Consider the following 21,430-nt stretch of genomic DNA (forward strand, 5'->3'; position numbering starts at 1 on the left):
TCACTGTTGTTGACGTGTGGTGTTTTGTCTTTCAGAACCTGAGGCAGGAGAGGTGTCCCCTCCAGTGGGTGCTGGGGTCAACAGCAACAGCTGGACCTTTAAATACGGACCAGGCAACCCCAAACAGTCCGGTCCCGGTGAGTTGCCAGACAAATTCATTATCCCAGGATCTCCTGCAATCATCTCCATCCGGCAGGAGCCTGCTAACAACCAAATTGACAAAAGCGACTTTATAACCTTCGGCAAAAAGGAGGAGACCAAGAAAAAGAAGAAAAAGAAGAAGGGTAACAAGACCCAGGAGAAAAAAGAGAAAGGGAACAGTACAACCGACAACAGTGACCAGTGAGGCCACCAAACGGAAACAAGCCACTTAGCCAATTTTTGTAATAATGGCAAATCTCTCCCATGTAGCAACTCCCTGCTCCTTTTTCCTATGATATGAGCCCTCTTAGAGACCTCAGAAATCTGCAGAAAGTTCCCTGTGTCTGTCTTGATCACATTTAACAGGTTTTGTCTTGAAAAAAAAAAAAAAAAAAAAAAGCTTTCCTAAGTCTGGTGTTAACTCTTTCTCTCCGCTCTGGCTTGTTTTCAGAACCTAAAAAGCAGACCCAAGTTTCCTTTCTCCTCCGCCGCAAAGGAGAGCCTTCCCAGCCCCGCCAGTGAGAGTTGGACTCTCTGCCCTGTGCTTCAGGCATCTTGATGACATTTGCAGGGCAGGCTGAAAGGTATTCAGGTTGAGCAGCTTGGGTGTTTGTTGTCACTGGGTATGTGTAGCTACCATGAGTGTTCAAGAGCCTGATATTGGTTGGGGTGGTCCAGGTTAGACTAGTTGACGCAAGAAGGGCCGGGAAACAAAGACACAGAGACATTGGGAGGGGGAAATGTGAAACTGAAAGGGACCAGACTTTCTCAATTTCTTAATTTGAGGTGTGGTGGGCATCTTCTAGCTGACAAAACCACCCCCACTGACGAAGCTTTAGGGGTCCCTCAAGTCTGTTGGCTGTAGTACCACTATACTGGAAACCTGCTTTATGCACACAAGCCAGAAGTTCAAGTGTCTGACAGAGAGTCAGCCAGGGCAACAGAAGCAGATCTGATGTGTTTCCTATACATGTCCTTGTGCTCACGCTATTAAAAATTCTTTTGCACACAATGTTTATGAAAAGGACACATCCTTGTCCAACAACACATATGCAAAAGCAAAAGAAAAAAACCCCAACACCTCACTTTATGCTGTTTGTTGTTTGATAGATTTATTAAAAAAGAGAAAGTCTATAGCTATAAATCTTTAAAGAAATATGAATACAATTCCCCCAACTCCCCTCAAAAGAATCCAGTCTACAGCCATTTAAAATGATCATTGCTGCTACAGAAGTGCTTTAAGAGAATTGCCTGGAACATCTGTATTATACTATACCGGCCACCTGCCAATCACAGCTTTACTCTTTCAGGTCACTCTGGGGCTGCCTCTTGCATGTATTAATTACTAAATAAAAGGACCTTTCTCTCTCTCTTTTCTAAGAAAAATGATGTGCACTTTGATTACACAACCTTCTCTAACCCACTCTATCAAGACCCAGAAACTGAAGAAAAATATCGTTTTCTCATACATACAGTGAGCAGATTTTTCATTCCTCTGATCCTGTGATTGTCTTGGTGTGCTAGCCTACACCTTCGCCTTGTTTAGTTTTCCTTTTCTATAACACTCTGAATTGCTAACCTTACTAACACCTATGATGTTACCTGAATCAATCTCCCATATGTATGCTGTATGCTATTATAAGACTCCTGAGATATACTTACTCTGTGCTTGTGTATGTGAATGTTAATGCAACTATTACCTAGAGTGAACTTTAAGCTTTATTGTTGAATGTAAGCCCATTATATTTCCTTTTGTACACCTGTGGAAAAGTGAAATAGTGTTTTTTTTTTTTAAACCATTGTTAATCAGCTTTTGTGTATGAAAGACACAGTAAAATTTCTTTCTTAAATCAAGATGCTGGTGATTCAAGGAATTTTATTTATGGTCAGCCAAGGGCTGTCTCTTGCCAAGATTCCTGCTGGCAAGGGAATGGATAAAGCTGCTTTTTTCTAGTAACAGTTCTGGAATGAATACCGAAGAAAGTCCCTGAGGGTATGCAAGCACAAAATTGTACCAATCTGACCTCTTTGAATTTGCAGATTGCTTTGAAATGCTATCCGGAATATCAGCTCATAGAAAGTAATAAAATTTACTGTTACCATAAATAAGACATTTTAAGTTTGTTGTGTACAACTTAGAAGTTTGATTAATTATATTATCTATTTAAAAGTTAATATAAAAGAGGTAGGAGTCTGTTTTAAAAGGCATAAAATCTAAAAAAAAAACTGTCTTGTCTTTTAGCTTCATTCTCCCATATTTTGAAGGGTGTGTAACTTCAGCTCTGCAGGATTGCATGGGGTAAAACTTGTTGACAACACATGTGAACCATTGCTACATTGTAGGTTGTGATCATTTTGCCCCACTGAAGCCCATGTAACTGACCTTACGTGCCTTTTGAACTAGGAGAATCGGGCTAATTTATTAATGATGATAACTATAATGTATATGTACAGCACTTTTTAAATTTATGAAGTGCTTTCCAATTCGTGTTAGTTACTAGTTATTACAGCTGTAAGGATAAAACACGTCATGTGGATTCATTTTTAATTGGTGCTATTGGTATTTCCTCTGTTATTGCTAATAAATGGAAACGGTGGTGTGAAAGCAATGGTGGTCATTTCTAAGTGTAAGAGTAGGAGAAGACGGGACACTGTTGATCATTAGCTACTACTGCTGAAGAGCATCTGGCTGTCACCCTGGTTTTTATGTTTATCACTGAGGCAAACGAGGATGTAATCGAGAATCACACTTCACAGCCAGGGGGCTGATGGTCACTTCCCACTTTGCAATTTCAATCTGAGAAGAACTGCAGCAAATCAGTTTTAATCACTAGAGACCCCTTCCCCAGCCATCTTATTTATTTGTTTAGCCCTTGCACCTCACTACAATTAGGAAGCCATATAATGAGGTGCGCGTGCACACACACACGTGCACACACACACACACACACACACTCACACACACACACACACACACACACACACACACACACACTGCCCCCACAAATGAACTTTTGTTGGCTGTAGAGTACTTAACAGCTACCCTCCTGGGTGAGTTCAGCCCAGGCTGCTACATATTCTGTAACAGGTATTATCCTTTTGAAGTTAAATTTTGATGAATGTAGACTTTAGATATGGCATTTCTCAGTGTGGAGTTTTACCCTGGGGGACATCAGTTTATGTCAGGAGACATCTTGGTCTTCTTGGTACTTGAAGGCCAAAGTGCAGTGGCTTTTAGTGGGCAGAGACCAAGGGCACTACTCAGCACCCCGCAGTGCGCAGGAGAGGCCCCCACCAAAAATGAGCTTTCTAGCCCAGAATGTTAATTGTGACAAGAGAGGGGAACCTTGAGAGAGGGAGTGAGCATGTAGCTTGTTTAGCTCCCTTTTAAAGTCATTAATAACCCCTCCAAGGCTTCCACAAGGACTGCAGCCACTGACTGGGGTTTGGAGGGACTAAGTGTGTTAGTAACACAACATTTCTCTGTAACTTGATGGGGGTCTAGCAAGACACGGCTCCCAGTTTTCCAGTCTTAGTCTCCTCACCCCCAAAGCCATGAGCTCTTTAGTGCAGGCCTTGTATCTGTAGGGAAGATTTTTATCAAGATCGTCTTCAAAAGGTTTAGTCACAATTTTGGCCACATTATGTGCTCAATAAATAGTTATTATTATCAACAATCCTTTTCCTTACCTCTTTTTCTTAGAACCTTTAGGCGGGGCTGAGGCTTATTCATCAAAAGCGGTGCACACCTTTAATCCCAGCATTGGGAGGCAGAGGCAGGTGGTTTGAGGCTAGCCTGGTCTACAGAGTGAATTCCAGGACAGCCAGGGATACATAGACAAACCTTGTCTTAAAACAGCAGCAGCAACAACAACAACAACAACAAAACCTAACCAGTGTGAGATGACTCAGCAGGTGCAGTGAGATGACTCAGCAGGTGCAGTGAGATGACTCAGCAGGTGCAGTGAGATGACTCAGCAGGTGCAGTGAGATGACTCAGCAGGTACAGTGAGATGACTCAGCAGGTACAGTGAGATGACTCAGCAGGTGCAGTGAGATGACTCAGCAGGTGCAGTGAGATGACTCAGCAGGTGCAGTGAGATGACTCAGCAGGTGCAGTGAGATGACTCAGCAGGTGCAGTGAGATGACTCAGCAGGTGCAGTGAGATGACTCAGCAGGTGCAGTGAGATGACTCAGCAGGTGCAGTGAGATGACTCAGCAGGTGCAGTGAGATGGCTCAGCAGGTACAGTGAGATGACTCAGCAGGTGCAGTGAGATGACTCAGCAGGTGCAGTGAGATGGCTCAGCAGGTGCAGTGAGATGACTCAGCAGGTACAGTGAGATGGCTCAGCAGGTGCAGTGAGATGACTCAGCAGGTACAATTAACCACTTGTGATCTGAGTTCAGTCCCTGGGATCCACTATGGAAAAAGAGAATTGACTCTCAAGAATTATCCTCTGACTTTCATACATGACCTGTGGCACATGTGTGCACGCGCGCGCGCGCTCACACACACACACACACATACACACGTACAATAATAAACACAAATTTAAAAAATTTACTCACATCTCTGCTCAGCCTTGGACGAAAAAGTCCCATAGCACTTTCTTTATTTCTATCGGGAATAAAAACCAATTCTCCAAGTAAATAGTTAAATGATCTATCTGTTTACAGCTGTTTCACCTTATTGATCAGTGATTGAAAACACCCTGGGCTTGAAGTCACCTTCACATTCGAATGTATTGAACTCTAAGAGTAAGAATAGCATAAGAGCGTAAGTCACCAAGGCCTGCGGTGACTTCTACAGACGGGTGAAAAGCAGAACCAGAACATCTTAGATTTGCCTAGACTCATACAGGCAGTAAAGGACAAGTCGGGATGAGTCCCTTTAAGTCTACTTTGTAAAGGTCTCCTACATAGAGTGAGAATTTACCCATTAAGATAGCAGTTCTCAACCTGTGGGTCATGACCCATCTGGGGAGGTCTCATATATTCTGTATATCAGATATGTACATTATGACTCAAAACAGTAGCAAAATTACAGTTATGAAGTAGCTTAATTTTATGGTTTGGGGTCACCACAACATGAGGAACTGCATTAAAGGGTTGCAGCATTAGGAAGGTTGAGAACCACTGCAGTAATACTTGCAATTAGGTTGGGCACAGTGGCCTTTAATTCCAGCTCTCAGGAAGCAGAGGCAGGCAGATCTCTGTGAGTTTGAGGCCAGCCTGGTCTACATAGTGAGTTCCAGGATAGTCAGCTACATACTTAGGCCCTGTCTCGAAAAAAGAAAGAAGGAAGGAAGGAAGGAAGGATGGAGGGAAGGAGGGACAAAAGGAGGGAGGAAAGAAGGAAGGAAGGAAGGAAGGAAGAAAGAAAGAAAGAAAGAAAGAAAGAAAGAAAGAAAGAAAGAAAGAAAGAAAGAAAGAAGGAAAGAAATCACAATGAATCTTCACTCTAAAGGATGAGATTTCCCAGTGAGTGTCTAGAGCTTGGCTGCGGGCTGTTAGACTCCTAGATAAGACTGAGTCCTGGGATCTCATGATAATGAATTTTTTTTTAAGTTTAAAGCAGCCCTAAAGTACAAACATAACTGACCAAACATAAACTCAATTTTTGTGTTAAACTTAGATTTTTAAATCCATTGAAACACCAAGACATGTATTAGAACAAGTAAAAACAAAACAAAACAAAAAAAACCAGACAAACAGAAAACTATAACGATATCAGGGCAGGAAAGTGGAAACTTCCTTAGGAAACAGCAAGTTGGTCACTCCTAGCCCTATTTAATCTCATTGTCACGTGTTTCCTCCCCGGGTAGAAATGATCGCATTATTTCCCCTGATTAACTTGACGGCTGACTGGCACGACACAATGCAGCTTGCAGCTAAGATATCCCCTTTTACTCAGGCATAAGTGTGTGAACATGCACTTGTGAAACACACACACACACACACACACACACACACACACAAGCACCTTTTGTTATTAAGTGCACTATAGCAAATGAGTGTGGTGCTATCCTGCCTTTGGTACACAACAACTCTATTGTTATACTAGTTAGGTAAAATTTTTGTTCGTTTCTGGTTTCTCCTGAGGCTGATCTGTGGGGATCATTTGGAGCTACTGAAATGTGAAACACTGAAAATCTTTTACCTGAAACAACCTCCAGGCTTGCAGTTTTTTTTCTTTCCCTTAAGCTCTTTTAAGAGGTACTAGAAGATTTAATTCCACAATGTAGTCTCTATCTGCATAAAGAAATGGGAAATTAAAAATGGAGAAAGGTAAACGAAGATGTGAGATAATGAAAAATAAAGTTCAGTATTTCATTGTTACAAAATTGTCGTATGACATGCAGCTCTCTAGCCACAAAGGTGACAAGCAGTTCCTGTAAACATCAACCAGTTTAAGAGAAGAGCTGAAAGAAGTTAACAACGGATACGTAAGTATGTGGGAGGATTCATTACATAGCTCCCATTTTTAGGTTTTGCTTCTACTGTGTTACACTGATTTTATGTGATATTGAACTTCTATTATGGAAGTCACACATGTTCTTTTTAAATAAACCAAGCAATCCAGAGGTACATTTAAGAACATCAGAGACTCATTAGATGACTCAGCCAATAAATGTACCTGTCGCCAGACCTGAGAACCTGAGTTCAGTCCCCAGTACCACACCCTAAGAGGAGAGCACTGACTCCCCCAGGCTGTCCTTCAGTGATCACAAGCATGCTGCCCATGAACAAGTGTAATCACGTTTTAAAAAGAAAAACCATTACACAGACAACCAGTGTAAACTGTTTGCACATTTACCCTCTGTGTATGCATCTGCACATATCACACGTAGGCTAAGTTGTTTTCATTTTAAGTAAAAATAAAAAATAAAAAAATACTGTTTCCCCATAGGATTTTTAACTGATAATAACACAGAGACTTCCTCAAGTCCCATAAAAATTCAGATCTTAGTGTATTCAGATTTTCCTTTATTAATGTCTGGGTTATGTCTAGATTTTTTTTTAAAATTTTGCAGTACAATTCAGTTCTACATATCAGCCATACATTCCCTTGTTCTCCCCCCTCCCACCCCCCTCACCTTTCCCCCAGCCCAACCCCCATTCCCACCTCCTCCAGAGCAAAGCCTCCCCCAAGGACTGAGATCAACCTGGTAGACTCAGTCCAGGCAGGTCCAGTCCCCTCCTCCCAGGCCGAGCCAAGTGACCCTGCATAGGCCCCAGGTTTCAAACAGCCAACTCATGCAATGAGCACAGAACCAGGTCCCACTGCCTGGATGCCTCCCAAACAGATCAAACCAATCAACTGTCTCTCCTATTCAGAGAACCTGATCCAGTTGGGGACCCCTCAGCCATTGGTTCATAGTTCATGAATTTCCATTCATTTGGCTATTTGTCCCTGTGCTTTATCCAACCTTGGTCTCAACAATTCTCGCTCATATAAACCTTCCTCTTTCTCGCTAATTGGACTCCCAGAGCTCCACCCGGGGCCTAGCCATGGATCTCTGCATCCAGATCCCTCAGTCTTTGGATGGGGTTTCTAGCACGACAATTAGGGTGTTTGGCCATCCCATCACCAGAGTAGGTCAGTTCATATGTCTAGATTTTTGCTACCAGAAATAAAAAGTACCATGTGTTTTCAGTGATAAATTCTGCGCCTGTACTTTGTAAACCTTTGTGTATTCTGCAGAGGGAGTTTGCAAGGCTGTTAATGAACTTTATGCATCTTCCTCTACAATAATCACATCCCTCTATCTGAAAACAAATTCATTTTTAGTAGCTAACAGTATATTTTAGCTCTGTTTATAGTTAAATGATGAAAAACAGGAACAGACATTCACAATAAAAACAGGAAAAAGCCAGAGAGGTTTATCTTTGTTTATTTATCCAGAATAACGAGGTGGGGTTCCACTTAAGCCCAAGACTGACACACGTGTGAAAAAAAGAGCCTCAGAATTAAAATGCCTTCTTAGTTTTAAAATCATCTGGCTTAACTGAGGAGAGAGCACGCTAATTTTACGTCTTAGCTGAAAGGTAGAACTTGGTACCCAAGGAACTGGTTTTACTTTAAGAAAAGTAAATTACTTATCAAATAATAAATTTGACAGCAAAGATCAAGGCAACCGTTTGCAAGCTAAAACAATTTTTTCAATTGCAAAACCATCTGGCTCAGAGCTTGCAATGATTCTCCTCTTTAAATTACTGATAGCATTTTCTCTGACAAACCAGTCTTTCCAAAAAGAATTGCATTGCCAAGCCCTTAGGCTTACTCCATTCTCTATGGCTAACCGCATTCACCATCCAGACAAAGCTTACGTTGCTTCTCTGATACAGTTGCGCTCCAGATCTCTTTCTTCATCCCTTTTAGGCCTCAGGACAATTTCTCAGCAATCTTGGGTCTCAGAAACCCCTATCTTCCTATCACGCCTTTCACAGAGGTGCAGCAGGATGATAGCCCAAGTCAGACATCTGGCAGGGTCATTCTAGAGCATCGATGAGGGGTGCACATGCTTGCGCATGGTAGTTAGAATAGGAAGGCAGAGCTAAATCTCACCTTGGGTGACTATAGGGTGGGAACTAAGTTATTGTACACACTAAGCATCAACTGGGTAATAATAAGATCACAGGTATTTTGTTTTGTGCAGTTCTAGAATGGCAGGCTCAATGGGCAAGACAAGATCATTTCTATGGACAGAGATGTATATTGTAGGGTAGATTCTTAGATGACAAGGAAAGCAATTCCATTTAGGTTAAGCCAAAAAGGATGATTTATAATTAGGACATGTGATTGTCTTGAAACTAAGGATGGGAATGAGGCTAGCCTTCCAAAATGACCAAAACTAGTAATTCAAAAGCCAGAATTATTTTCTTTATCTTCCCCAATTATATATATTTCATTCTTCTCTACATTTCTCTCTTCCTTTTTTCACAGATTCCAAATATATAATTCCTTGGGTCTAGTGATTCATAAAAGTCACCTTGCAGTTCAGATTCCCAATTCTGAAGCATTCATGGTCCCACCAGCCATGGGCTAAAGGGCTGTGCTTAGGAATGAGACTCCCAAGAAAAGAGCAAGAAGATGCTTAACAATCTGATAACAGCTGCTATTCGCTGGGTGTACACTAAGCATCAGCCTTTGGACATTAGAAAGTATCTGAAGGAAACTTCCTTAATAATGAGGAAATTGAGGCCCAGAGGGGAGGAGAGAGCTGGAGAGATGGCTCGGCTGCTAAAGGTTAGGCTCCCAACCAAAAATTTAAGAGGAAGGAGAACAGCTTTCCCATGTCACATAACTAGTCAATGATGAAATAGATTCATTCTTTTATTGCCATGTATCACAAGATCCGAGGCAGCTAGGAGTGAATGACAGCACCTATTTCTTTGTAATGTCCTGAGAGCCATAAACAATATAATATAGAGAGACTTACTAATATTGGAGTATTTCACTATTACATTTCATTCTCCTTGTATTCAGAATGAAATATCAATATTGATTTCCATCTGTTGATTCTAAAAGTAACACAAGCTTTTCTTTTTAAATAAGTTAAACGGAAGCCTAGAGTTTACAGAAGTAGAGAGTGAAGTAGAAAGGTGCCATTAGGAATCTAACTGTGTTTTTCCAATCAATTTTCAAGGCATATATACCTGCATGGTCAAAAAAGACCTGCTAAATAACAGTCTTTTCCCTTATCCAGAATTCTGAATTAACTGACAAGTGTGATAAAAGAATAACATAAAAGTCAAACGAATTCTTTTTAGTAATGATAGAGATGAGTTAAACATAGACTAGCGTGAATGCTAAAGGTGGCCACTAAGTGAGCCTTGGAATCATTCAACTCTCCCATCATAGTATCGGCACCGAAGATAGCGAGGAGGAAGAGAAATGAGTGAGTATTCCCTTTCCAGTTTCAAGGACAAAAAGAGACAGAGCTGAGACAGCTATTAATTATTTATTCTTCCTCAGTTTTCCAGTTATAAATGCTGGGTGTGGTGGTGCACACCCTTAATCCCAGGACTCAGAAGGCAGAGGCAGGTGTATCTCTGTAAGTACGAGGTTAACCTGGTCTACACAGCAAGTTCCAGGCCAGCCAAGGCGACACAGTGAAACTTTGTCTCAAAAAATTTCTCCAATTAAATAAGTCACCACAGTCTCACAAGGAAGTGAATAAAGCGGTGCAGAAAAGCTGATGGTGTGACTGAGTTCTCTTTGCCTAGTAGGGAGCATCAGGAGGCAGAAAATACATTTTTAAAAAGGTTTAAAGAATAGTACTATTCATGTTTTCTGCCATTTGCTTCCTTCCCACATACATGTAAATCCTTATGTGTAGTAGTCTGTGATACAGCAATACTTTATTTTATTTAGTCAGACCTCTGGTAATAGAAATTGAAAGTCTTACATTTTTACTACAGTGAAAATATTCTGACTCTATTTGGCACATTAGTCTAATTATCCTTTCAAAATTAGTTCCAAAACAGGGAAATAAATAAAACCATACACACACATACACACAAACACACTTACACATACATGTACATGCACACATATAAACATATGCACACTTCAAGATTAGCCCTATAAATGCAGTGTACATGTACCAACATGTCGAAAATTTCAACACTACATATAATCACTTTTTCTTGTTTTTGAAATCATAATAAGCAAACAATGATTATTTAATTTGTATTTCCTTTTCTTCGTGCAGCAGTAAGCACTGAACTCATGGCCTCAAGCCTGCTAGACAAACATCCTACTGCCGAGCTACATCCTCAGCTGAGTTTCTTTAATTACAATAAAGCTGCACATTTTCGTTTTTTCCGTCTCTTCCATTAGAAGAACATTATTGACTGTCCTAACATATGGAGTCAACTATTTATCAGAATACAAGACACCTTTAAGTATCTAAGCAGCAAATTTGGCTTTAAAACATTGTGAAAAATTGATAGTGTTATTTGGCCCAGTGGATATACCAGATAGATTACAATGTGTGATCTCCAAATCAATGCTCAGTCTGTATATGTGCAGTGGATAATTACTGCAATAAATGCAGACTTGACATTTCATAGAAGGAACATAGTGCATTAGGCCTGTGTCCCAGGGGCCTTGTTGCATCAGGAACTTAGAAACCATGAAGCACAGGAGGCCAAATGAGTTGGCCCTAGAGTTCCACCTTCCAGAATTCACATGAAGAGCAGAGGGTGCAAGATTTTGTCTTCCATTTTTCCAAGAAGGAGTCCACATGTTGTTGTTCCTAGTTTTGTAGGTACTTGGATAGCAATGTGACTGATTCCCACAAGTGCTGGGTTGAGCCTGCTTCTTATGAGTACTAGAGTTATTGAAAAGGTTGAGGGCCAGCCAGATGGCCCAGCATGAAAAGGTGGAAGGAGAAACAGCATTGTTCTGTGATCTCCACATAAGTGTCGTGATATGTGTGCCCCCAATCATGTACATCCACACACAATAACAACACCAATAGTAAATAATGGTTGTATTAACAATACCAACAAAGTAAACGTTGACACTAACGTCTCACTGTACATCAAGAAAAATAATACTAAATGAACTAATATCGGAGAAGAGCTTAGAAAATCACTGGATGCAGAGGAAGCACTTACAAAATGAGTCAATTTTTCTTTTCTTTCTTTTTTTCTTCACAAGTTTACACTATGGCACTTGACCCCATTCTGAATGATTTTGAATCAGTTTCTGATTCTCTTTCTCCTCCCCTCCGCCCTCAAGACAGGGTTTCTCTGTGTAGCCCTGGCTGTCCTGGAACTCACTCTGTAGACCAGGCTGGCCTTGAACTCAGAGATCCAACTGCCTTTGCCTCTGGAGTGCTGGGATTAAAGGAGTGAACCACCATGGCCAGTTTTCTCCTCCTTCTTATCCCTCATCCTTCCAACTCTTTAGTTCATCTTCTTTCAAACACCCTTATTCTTCCCTATTGATTATTTTCTGTTCTTCCTCTCCCTTTTTGCTTCTACTATCTTTCTCCCTTTCCTATCGTCCTTATTAACTCTGTTTTTCACCTTCTCATCTCCAGTGAAACCCTGATTGTGACTGAGACTCCAAATAATAGAAATTTAACAAGTTTCAAAAATCAATTTACATTAAAATGAATCTACCTGATATTTAATCAGCTTAAAATTTAATTTTAAATTTAACAAATTTTATATAGGACATGTGAGTTCACTCTTTTGTGAGTATATTTGCATTCATTAAAAGTAAGTTGACATTTTCCCTCTTACATTATGAAAGTTTATACCGAAATTTCTTATTTTAATTTTAAGATAAATCATATTTTAGCTGACTAATCATAAAGGGAAAATATCTTTTCCTTTCAAATGAAGAAAACCAAAGTCACTTGATTTTGTATTTCTTTCCAAGTTCTAGGTCTTTCTATTTGCTTACCTGATGTGAGAAAGCCTGTAGATACAAAGGGAGACAAGAGTTCTTACCCACACCATGCCCAAAACTCCATGAACAGCACTTGATTAAGGAGATAAAAATAAATTATACTTGAAAGAAATAGAATAAAACAAAAATGCTTATCTATTAAGCACCTTTTAGGAGAAGAAATTCCTAAGCTTGCAGGTAATAAATCAAAGCACAAAGACTAGATACGATCACATAGACTCGTTCTATATAATAGTAACATAAAAAGGCTGTTGGACTGTCAAAATTTTCACAGAAAATAAAGTGAAAGATACTTTTTATTATATGAAGAAATCATAAAAATGTATAAGATAAGTGCTTGGGCTTCCAGAAATACGAACAAATGACTCCATGTGGAATTGTAAATATGGAAGATGTTCAACTGTTCCATGCCATTAATGAACATAAGTAATAAATTTAAATAATTACATATCAGGTATTATCAATTAAAATTTAAAGTAGGGCTGGGGTATAATATGCTCAGGGGTAGTGCACATGACCAGTATACCCAAAGTTCTGGGTTAAATCTCGTGTGTGTGTGTGTGTGTGTGTGTGTGTGTGTGTGTGTGTGTGTGTGTCTGTCTGTCTTAGTAGTAGTAGTAGTAGTAGCAGCAGTGGTGTTTAAATTTTTATTCATTTATTTAATGGGCATGGGTGTTTTGCCTGCATTAACCATGGAGAGAAGAATGTGAGCACCATTGCATGGACTAGAGTTGGAGCTTTAGTAAAAAGGAATGAAGGAGAAGACAGGAGAATTGGCATTTGTCTCTGCTTCTTCACCATGGATGAAATGTGAGCCACTCCCTCATGCTTCTGCTACCAGGCCCTCCCCACCAAGGTCGACTATATGCCCAAACTTTGACCCAAAATAGACCCTCCTCCATCTTAACTTGGTTTTGATCAGGTATTTCGTCATGACAATGAGAAAAATAATGAATACGCCAATTCTCAAAGACAAGAGATACCCCTTCCCCCTCTCTTTTCCATTTTGAAGGAGCTGTAATAAGTTGGTATTTCAAGCCCACATGCACCTGATCCTGCACTCCTTCTTAGGAAAAAACTTTGCTTCCTGACAGCAGAATTTGGAAGGGTAAATAGGGCATGCATAAGCCATCTGTTTCTTCTCTTTTTCTTGAATCAAATTCTCCTTCCAGAGCCCATATTCTACTCTGTGCCTGCCAATATCTTAAGAATCCCTTGCTTGGGTTCAGTTCTAGAAGTCAGTGTAAGAATCACATTTTCCTAAATATATGAACATATTCCCTAATATCAGATTTGTCATTAAAAAGTGACCCCCATTTGCCTTCTCTGTTTCATATCTTCATTGCTTTGGATACAAAGAGAGATGTCTGGTCCCATTAAAATCTAACCCTTTATTATGATGTACTTAAAGCTTTAAAGGTGTTCAAAATATCCATTTACAGAAACTACAATTAGACAAAGACCTATGCACTAATATCTTCATTATATTTTTATTATTAATAAAATAATGGTTAATATACCTTTGTTACATCCACTAAGGGGGCAGAAGTCAAGATGTGAAAGAATATATACATACTTCAATCATTAAAATGATATTTTATGGTAACTACCATAAGCCAGGCACTTTGCTATGTGAAATGAGACACAAAGGAACAAAAAAAGGTTGAAAGAAAATATTTCAAAAATCTTAACAACGCTTTTTTTTTTTTTTTTTTTTTTTTTAGGTAGGGAGAGTGAGTCTGATATCCTCTTATGCCTCTTTGTATCTTAAAATAAGCACATGTTATTTAAAGACTTTTTAAGAAGTGTATGTATGTATCAATATAGAATACAGAGAGAACTTCTAAAATACAACAATACAAGTTCAAACAACCAATTCGAAAATGGGCAAAAGACTTGCACAGACATTTCTACGAGGAAGAGGTACAAGTGAGAGCAAAGTGCAAGAAAGGAAGCTTAGCATGGCTAGTTACTAGGGTAAATGCGAGTCAGTGCTATAACAGGATACAAGCCCAGAGCATTTGGATGGCTGCAATCAAATGAAACAGGAAATGCTATGTGTTGGTGAAGATGAAGAGAATTGCAACCCTCATGCACTGTTGGTAGGAATATAACAGTGTAACCGCTATGAAAAACAGCATGGCCTGGCCTGCCCTGCCCCCCCCAATAAAAATAGAATCACTGCATTAGCTAGCAATTTGACATTTGGATACATATCCTAAGGAATTGGAAGTAAGACCATAAGCAGATACCAACAAACTCATACTCATAGAGGTTTTTTATTCATAATGGCTAAAACATGGTAGCTAGACCAATGCCAACCTGTGGGTGAATGGGCTAGTAATATGTGTTCTGAATATGTATATATACATAAATGTGGAATATTATTTAGCATTGAAAGAAGGGGATTCTGATGTATACTTATATATATATATATAAACATATATATATGTTATATGAATTTTATAATATGGGGGAACTTTACAGACATTACACTATTTAAAATTAGCCAAACAAACTTCTCTTCAAATGTTCTGCTTTTGGGAGATGGTTGTAAAAAATCATAAAGTAGGCCGGGCGGTGGTGGCGCACGCCTTTAATCCCAGCACTCGGGAGGCAGAGCCAGGTGGATCTCTGTGAGTTCAAGGCCAGCCTGGGCTACAGAGTGAGTTCCAGGAAAGGCGCAAAGCTACACAGAGAAACCCTGTCTCGAAAAACCAAAACAAACAAACAAACAAAAAAAAAATCATAAAGTAATTTTTTCTATTAGTATATATTAATTGTACAAAATAATGGGTTTTATTATGACATTTTCCACATGCGTATCATACTAAAATCTACATTGCTCGCTTGTTCCCCATTCCCACCTTCTGTGGATCTTTCTTTTCCCCACATATTCCCCTTTCTACTTTTATGCCTTAAACCATCAACATTTCAGGAGAGAGTACCCGCAATATTTGTCTTTCTGATTCTAGTTTATTCCACTTACTATGATAATCTTCAGAAAGTATATACAAAATAAGTATTTATATATATATATATATATATATATATATATATATATATATATATATATATAGAGAGAGAGAGAGAGAGAGAGAGAGAGAGAGGGAGTAAATGATTGTTAGGGCCCATGAGGTAGAAAGAATTGGAAATTGTTATTTAATCAGGTTTCAGTTTTACAAAATGCAAAAGGTTTTGGTGATAGATGATGGTGATGTTGTACAATGTTGTGAAGGCATTTTTGAAATGGTTAACATGGTAAATTTTATGTGCATTTTACCATAATAAAAAATTTAAAAAGATTATACACCAAAATAAATTCAATAAAATCAAGTAAAGTACATATGTGAAAGAAGAGAGATGTATACATACCCACAGTGGGTGGGGAGGTAATGAAAGTATTAAAGTGGTAAGCTAGTTTGGGTTTAAAAGATTCAAAAATAAAAGTGACTTAGTCAGGATGGAAATTATGTTCCCCGCATAAAAAGAAGTCTGGTGGTAGGGAGTTGAGGTGGAGGCTAGGTTTACTATATTACTTGGAATTGGGAGGTGTAACTTCTGTTGTCTGTTCTTAGAATGGCCTCTCCATCTCCAGAGTCTCCCATAGTTCAATGTGGCACCTAGAACTCCAGCGTTTTCATCGACGAGAAGAAGGGAAATCTTAGGAGGGTTCCCCAGAAGTTCCACCTAGCATAGTTTTTTTATATCACAATACACACACACACACACACACACACACACACACACACACACACCACATAGCCACATGGCTCAAACTAGATATAAATGTCTATAATCAGGGTTCACTAATGAGAAGAGAATATTGAAAGTCATAAACTCTGTCACAAAATTTGATAAATAATTAAAAAAATCTCAAGATGAGTCAAAGTTTTTATAAAGAGGAAAATAAAAAAATACTTCTTTTGTATGTATAATTAAAAAAATTTCACTTCAAAATCCACCTTGAACAATATCTAAAGACAAAATGCAAGCCACAAAATAATATTGCAGTAAATAGCAAAAAATAAGCAAATACTTGAAAGTATTACATTGGTACTCCAGCCAGGGAAACAGGTAGGCTAACTGCAGATCTTCCCAATTAGTCCTCTTCTCCAAATGTAATCCCTCAGTCTCATCCCTAGCTCTGCAGTAGACCACCTGCTGATTCCTGCCCCGCTGTGCCCTTCTCCAGTGGATCACAAAGATCTTCCCTCCCTTTCTTCCCCCTCCCACTCATTGCTTTATCCCAGCCCCCCAACTCTAGCAGACAAAGCCTGGAAACTTGCAGGCTGCTTGGAAAGCAAGTAGGCTAACTGCAAATCTTCACCTCTCCCTTTGCTCCTTCAAGTCCATCCCCTAACCTCATCTCCAGCTCCACAGCAGACCTCCTGTTGTGGCTTCTCCTCCCTCACTTCTAATCTCCAGGACTAAGCAGATCCTGGTGGAAAACCCTGCATTCCTCCCTCCTGTGGACTCTCTCAGTGACCCACATGTAGAGAATCACTGGAGTTGGGTTTACATTCAGATAGATCTTGTTAGGAAAGGGAAATGCAATAGATCGTTATGGATGGATGGAGCAGGCTGGAATGGGAAGATCAAGTGGGAAGGAGCATGAGGGGAGGGGGACAAGGGAGGGAATATGGGGAGAGACAGCTGAAATTAAGGACCATTTGAAGGGTCATGTGGAAACATAATACAGTAGAAACTTCCTAAAATACATAAACTACATGAAGGCAATCTAACTGAAATTGCCAAATAATGGGGGAGACAGCCCCAACATCCCTTGTCATCAAATGAAGCTTCCAGTAATAGGATTGGGTTACATCTCATTGAGGTGTTGGCAAAAAGGGTCCTGTGGAAATCCCCAAACAACCCAGGCTGTTGCCAAGACTGTAGGTTGCTCACCACAAACTGACAGCAAGGCCCCATTGCTGGAGAGAACAACACAACTCACTGACCATGAAGAAGTCAAGCTTGTGCCTGCATAGAGCTTTCACCACTATGTTCTAGCATCTTTGGCACAGAAAGGTATTCTGCATGCTATCAAAAGAGAAAGATAAACACCAAGCTAGGCAGAAACCTTTAGATCTTCAATGCTGTTCTGCCTGCAAGATATACTAGGGCAGTGGTGGCACAAAGCTTGTGGGAGTAACCAACCAATAACTGATTTGACTTAAGGCCCACTCCGTGAGATGGAACCCATACCTGACACTGCTCGGGTGACCAAGAACCTGAGACTAGATAATCCAAGGACCTAGGGTAAAACCAAATAGTACTTACTGTTTTACTAAAAGAATGCAGCAATAAAATGTCCCCTAATGACATTCTGTTATAGTCATAGTTCAGTACCTTGCTCAGCTATCAACCGAGAAGCTTCCTTCTGCAGGAGATGGGAACAATACAGAGACCTACAGCCAGACATTATGCAGACAGTGAGAGACCTTGGAACACAGCCTGGAATGGGATTCCCCATCAAATTCCTCTCCTCAAGGGTCAGGGAGCCCTGTGGAAGAAGAGTCAGAAAGACTATAAGAGCCAGAAGGGGTGAGGGGACACCAAGAAAACAAATCCCTCTAAATCAACATGATCAAAGCGCATATGAATTCACGAAGACTGAGGAAGCACGTACAGGGTCTGCACTGGTCTGCACCAGGCCCTCTGCATATACACTATGGCTTCCAGTTTAGTGTTTTAATGGGATTCCTGAGTGTGCAAAACAGTGGGTTTCTGATTGTTTTCTTTCTGTTTGGTTGTTTGGTCCAACTCTAGTGTGTTAGTTTTTGTTTCATCTTATTATATTTATTTCATTATTAAAAAGTTTACATTGGATGAATCATATTAAGCATGGCATATTGATAATATTTTTAAAGATTTATTTATTCTTATTTTATGCATGTGAGTGTTTTGTCAGCATGCATTTATGTGTACTGTGAGTGCACAGTGCCTACAGAGGCCAGAAGAGAGTGCTGGAACCCTTGGAATTGGAGTTACTAAGGTTGTAAACTGTCAGGAGAATGCCAAGAATGGAACTCAGGTTCTCTGCAAGAGCAGCAAGTACTCTTAACTGTTGAGCCATCCCTCCAGCCCTCAGCAATATTTATTTTTAGAGTTATTTATCTTATTTTATGTGTATGTGTTTTGTGTGCATGTATGTATGTGTAGTGTGTGTGTGTGTGTGTGTGTGTGTGTGTGTGTGTGTGTGTGTGTGTGTGTGTGTTTGGTGCTTACAGAAATCAGAAGATGTTGCTGGATCCCTTGAAACTGTAGTTATGAATTGCTATGAACCACAAAATGGGTCCTGGAAACCAAACCCAGATCCTCTGCAAGAGCAATAAATGCTCTTAAAAGACGAACTGTCTCTCCAGCTTCCTTAACAATATTTTTCAGAAACATAAGATAGTAGAAATACTTTAGCATCCTTTGGAAACTAGCAGGTTGAAAAATAATGCACGAATAGCTTAAAATGGACTTTTCAAACATTTATTTTAAAACACAAAATCATTCAGAAAATGTGAAACCCAATGAAATCTGTGTTAATAACATACACTAAAGCCACTGATGGTTCTGCCTAAGCTGGAGTTACAGGGGCGTTATCTGATTTAATGAATGGAAGCAGGGTTACATTCCAGTTTCAGATAAAGTGTTAGTATAATTATGTCTCTCGAACTGTGTTCCTTGGACTATGTGGAACACACCAGGATAAAGTATACTTGTTTTGTCTGATATTTAAGTCTACCTGGGTTTCTTTACTTAATCTGGCAGCCATTGGGCCCTACCACAAGTGAAATAATGCGGCCTCAGTGTTCCTGCTTCTATTTTTTCCCCAGGTTAGAACCACCTAATTCACAGCTTGGATTGGGAATCAATGTTGGAGAAAATGTTCATTTTAGATGAATTAATTAGGCAAACTGCCATCAGGAGAATTGACTTTTGGTGAATTGGTATCAAGGTGAGCTAAATCCTTTCAACCACCTTATCAAGCTATTAAAAAAGGTTGTTCCCCTGTCTCGGTAAGCTTTGTCTATCTAAGAACCTAATTCATTTTATAGGTATTATTTATAGTGTCCCAGTTTGAATTTGCCATCTGATTCTGGCTCCCTTCTTTTATAAGTCATGTGTCTTCTGAGAAGTAGGGCTTGTTTCTCACCTGTCACAACTAAGGCCCAAACTAAAGATAGTAAACACATTCTCCAATATGGAGGTTAATGTTGAAAGACATTGGTTTAAATCTGCCATGACTAAAAAATCCCCATAAGATACATAAGAATATCCCCATATACTCTTTGCATAATTTTATTTTGCATTTGCACAGATGGAGAAGCTGGGTACAAATAATCTGTTGACTTGTAAGTATTAGGGAGACAGCCAGATGGAAACTCAGGTGCCCAAACTCCCTACTTAATAAAATTAAGAAAAGGCATGTAGTAAAAGTCTCCAATTTTGGTTATTGCTACCCAGAAAAACAGATGAAATGTACATTCTCAGACTGTTTCTGAAACAAAGTGTCACCTGAGGGCATGTCTTTCTTCTTCTCTGCAGCCTAAGTGTTATCTGTCTCCTCATCAGCTCCAGACAACCACTGTGGCATAGAAGAATAGGCTGTTATTTGATGCCAAATTGAATCTGCAGAGACTCAGTGAACTAGACTAGAGAATTATTACAGTGACTCAGTATGTGTGTGTCTGTTTGTGATTTTTAACATTGATAGCTCGCTAGACTTACTTTTAATTTCCTCTTAAATATTAGGATGTTTCAAAGTGTCCACAGTTACTGATTAGACCATTGTGATTCTGATCTTGGTGATAGAATGTAGCCAACTTTCAAAGGAAAAAAATCACGAAGTTTGAACTGAACTTTCTGTCCACTCACCCTGGCCATAAGAATACATAAATATTTTTCAGCCCAGCACATTTTAATCGTCCTTGTTGGCCTTTGGTTCTCAAATAGTACTTACCCATGGGAGGAAAGGGCAGCCTGTTCCACTACCATTCCAATGTTCTGCTCTTCTAAGAATCAAGTGTTCTGAAGGGGATCTGTCTTCAAGATGAGTAGGAAGCCAGAGTGTTGATTCCTCCTGTTATGGGTGATAGCCAAGACACCAGTAAGAAATTTTGCACTAGATGACAATTGCTGTTCATCTCTGGCCTCCACATCTACATTGGACCATGTCAAAAGGAATCTTACATGGCCCGATGTGTAAAGAAAGATGCTAGTTTTAGCTAAATGGAATATTTCTGACAAGAAGTACTTGACACTTCTCACCTTCTTTATAACTTTAATGCCACTCTGTGTCATGGTGCCATCAAAATCAACTTTTAGTTTATGTTGGTTTCCAAAAAATTTAGAACTCCCTCATCATTTCTTGTCACCCAGAGTAATTCCTGTGTGGCTTAATAGGTTTCTTTTTTAAAATGCTGTTCCTAGTCTCAATTACTAAAACCTTCCCACTGTACATTAGCAAAGTTTCTATGCGCTCAATTTGCTTTCTGAAATTTTGCCTTTGTATTTGACTGAAACCTGAAGCCAGCCAGCACCTTCCTTTACTCTTCTCAAAATATAGTGATGCTGTCTTCTTAGCCTTTATGCCAGTGAGCCTAGAGACAAGAAATCTCTGTCTTGCTTATCTTTGACACTTCTAGACAACTCTACTTCTCTTGGTCCTGATGACAACCAGCTTAGAATCTCCTATCATCAACATTTATCACCCCCTGGAAACCTTCTCATCATTTATCTATGGACTCTACGGGACTTTCTCTTGTTTATGGAGACTTTTGGTGCAACAACTTATTACTCTTTCCAGTTCTGTTCCTTCCTGGATATCTGCATAGTTGTTTCTCCTAATAGTCTAATGTTTC

The 21,430-nt window shown here is 39.6% G+C and overlaps 1 protein-coding gene and 1 long non-coding RNA gene across 14 annotated transcripts in view; one reads left to right on the plus strand and one right to left on the minus strand.

Annotated features, from left to right (window-relative positions):
• The window catches only part of LOC128112710 (protocadherin alpha-C2), a 246,646-nt gene extending 244,651 nt beyond the window's left edge, over positions 1-1,995 (plus strand). For 12 of the 13 annotated variants that reach the window (XM_052741957.1, XM_052741958.1, XM_052741961.1 and 9 more), the window contains exon 4: positions 36-1,995. In XM_052741957.1, coding sequence (XP_052597917.1) covers positions 36-346 — 311 coding nt within the window. In that variant the 3' untranslated portion in view covers positions 347-1,995. The remainder of the gene's footprint in view (positions 1-35) is intronic. The other variant, XM_052741951.1, reaches the window with a different exon arrangement.
• LOC128112713 (uncharacterized) overlaps positions 520-21,430 on the minus strand; it is a 29,050-nt gene continuing 8,139 nt past the window's right edge. The window contains exons 2-5 of the long non-coding RNA XR_008219127.1: positions 20,530-20,649; positions 17,925-18,078; positions 6,303-6,394; positions 520-4,562 (exon numbers count right to left, since the gene is read on the minus strand). This is a non-coding gene — a long non-coding RNA (uncharacterized LOC128112713). The remainder of the gene's footprint in view (positions 4,563-6,302; positions 6,395-17,924; positions 18,079-20,529; positions 20,650-21,430) is intronic.

This window comes from Peromyscus californicus, unplaced genomic scaffold (assembly GCF_007827085.1).
Source record: "Peromyscus californicus insignis strain IS unplaced genomic scaffold, ASM782708v3 Scaffold_17__1_contigs__length_78620276, whole genome shotgun sequence".
Taxonomy (NCBI): Eukaryota; Metazoa; Chordata; class Mammalia; order Rodentia; family Cricetidae; genus Peromyscus; species Peromyscus californicus.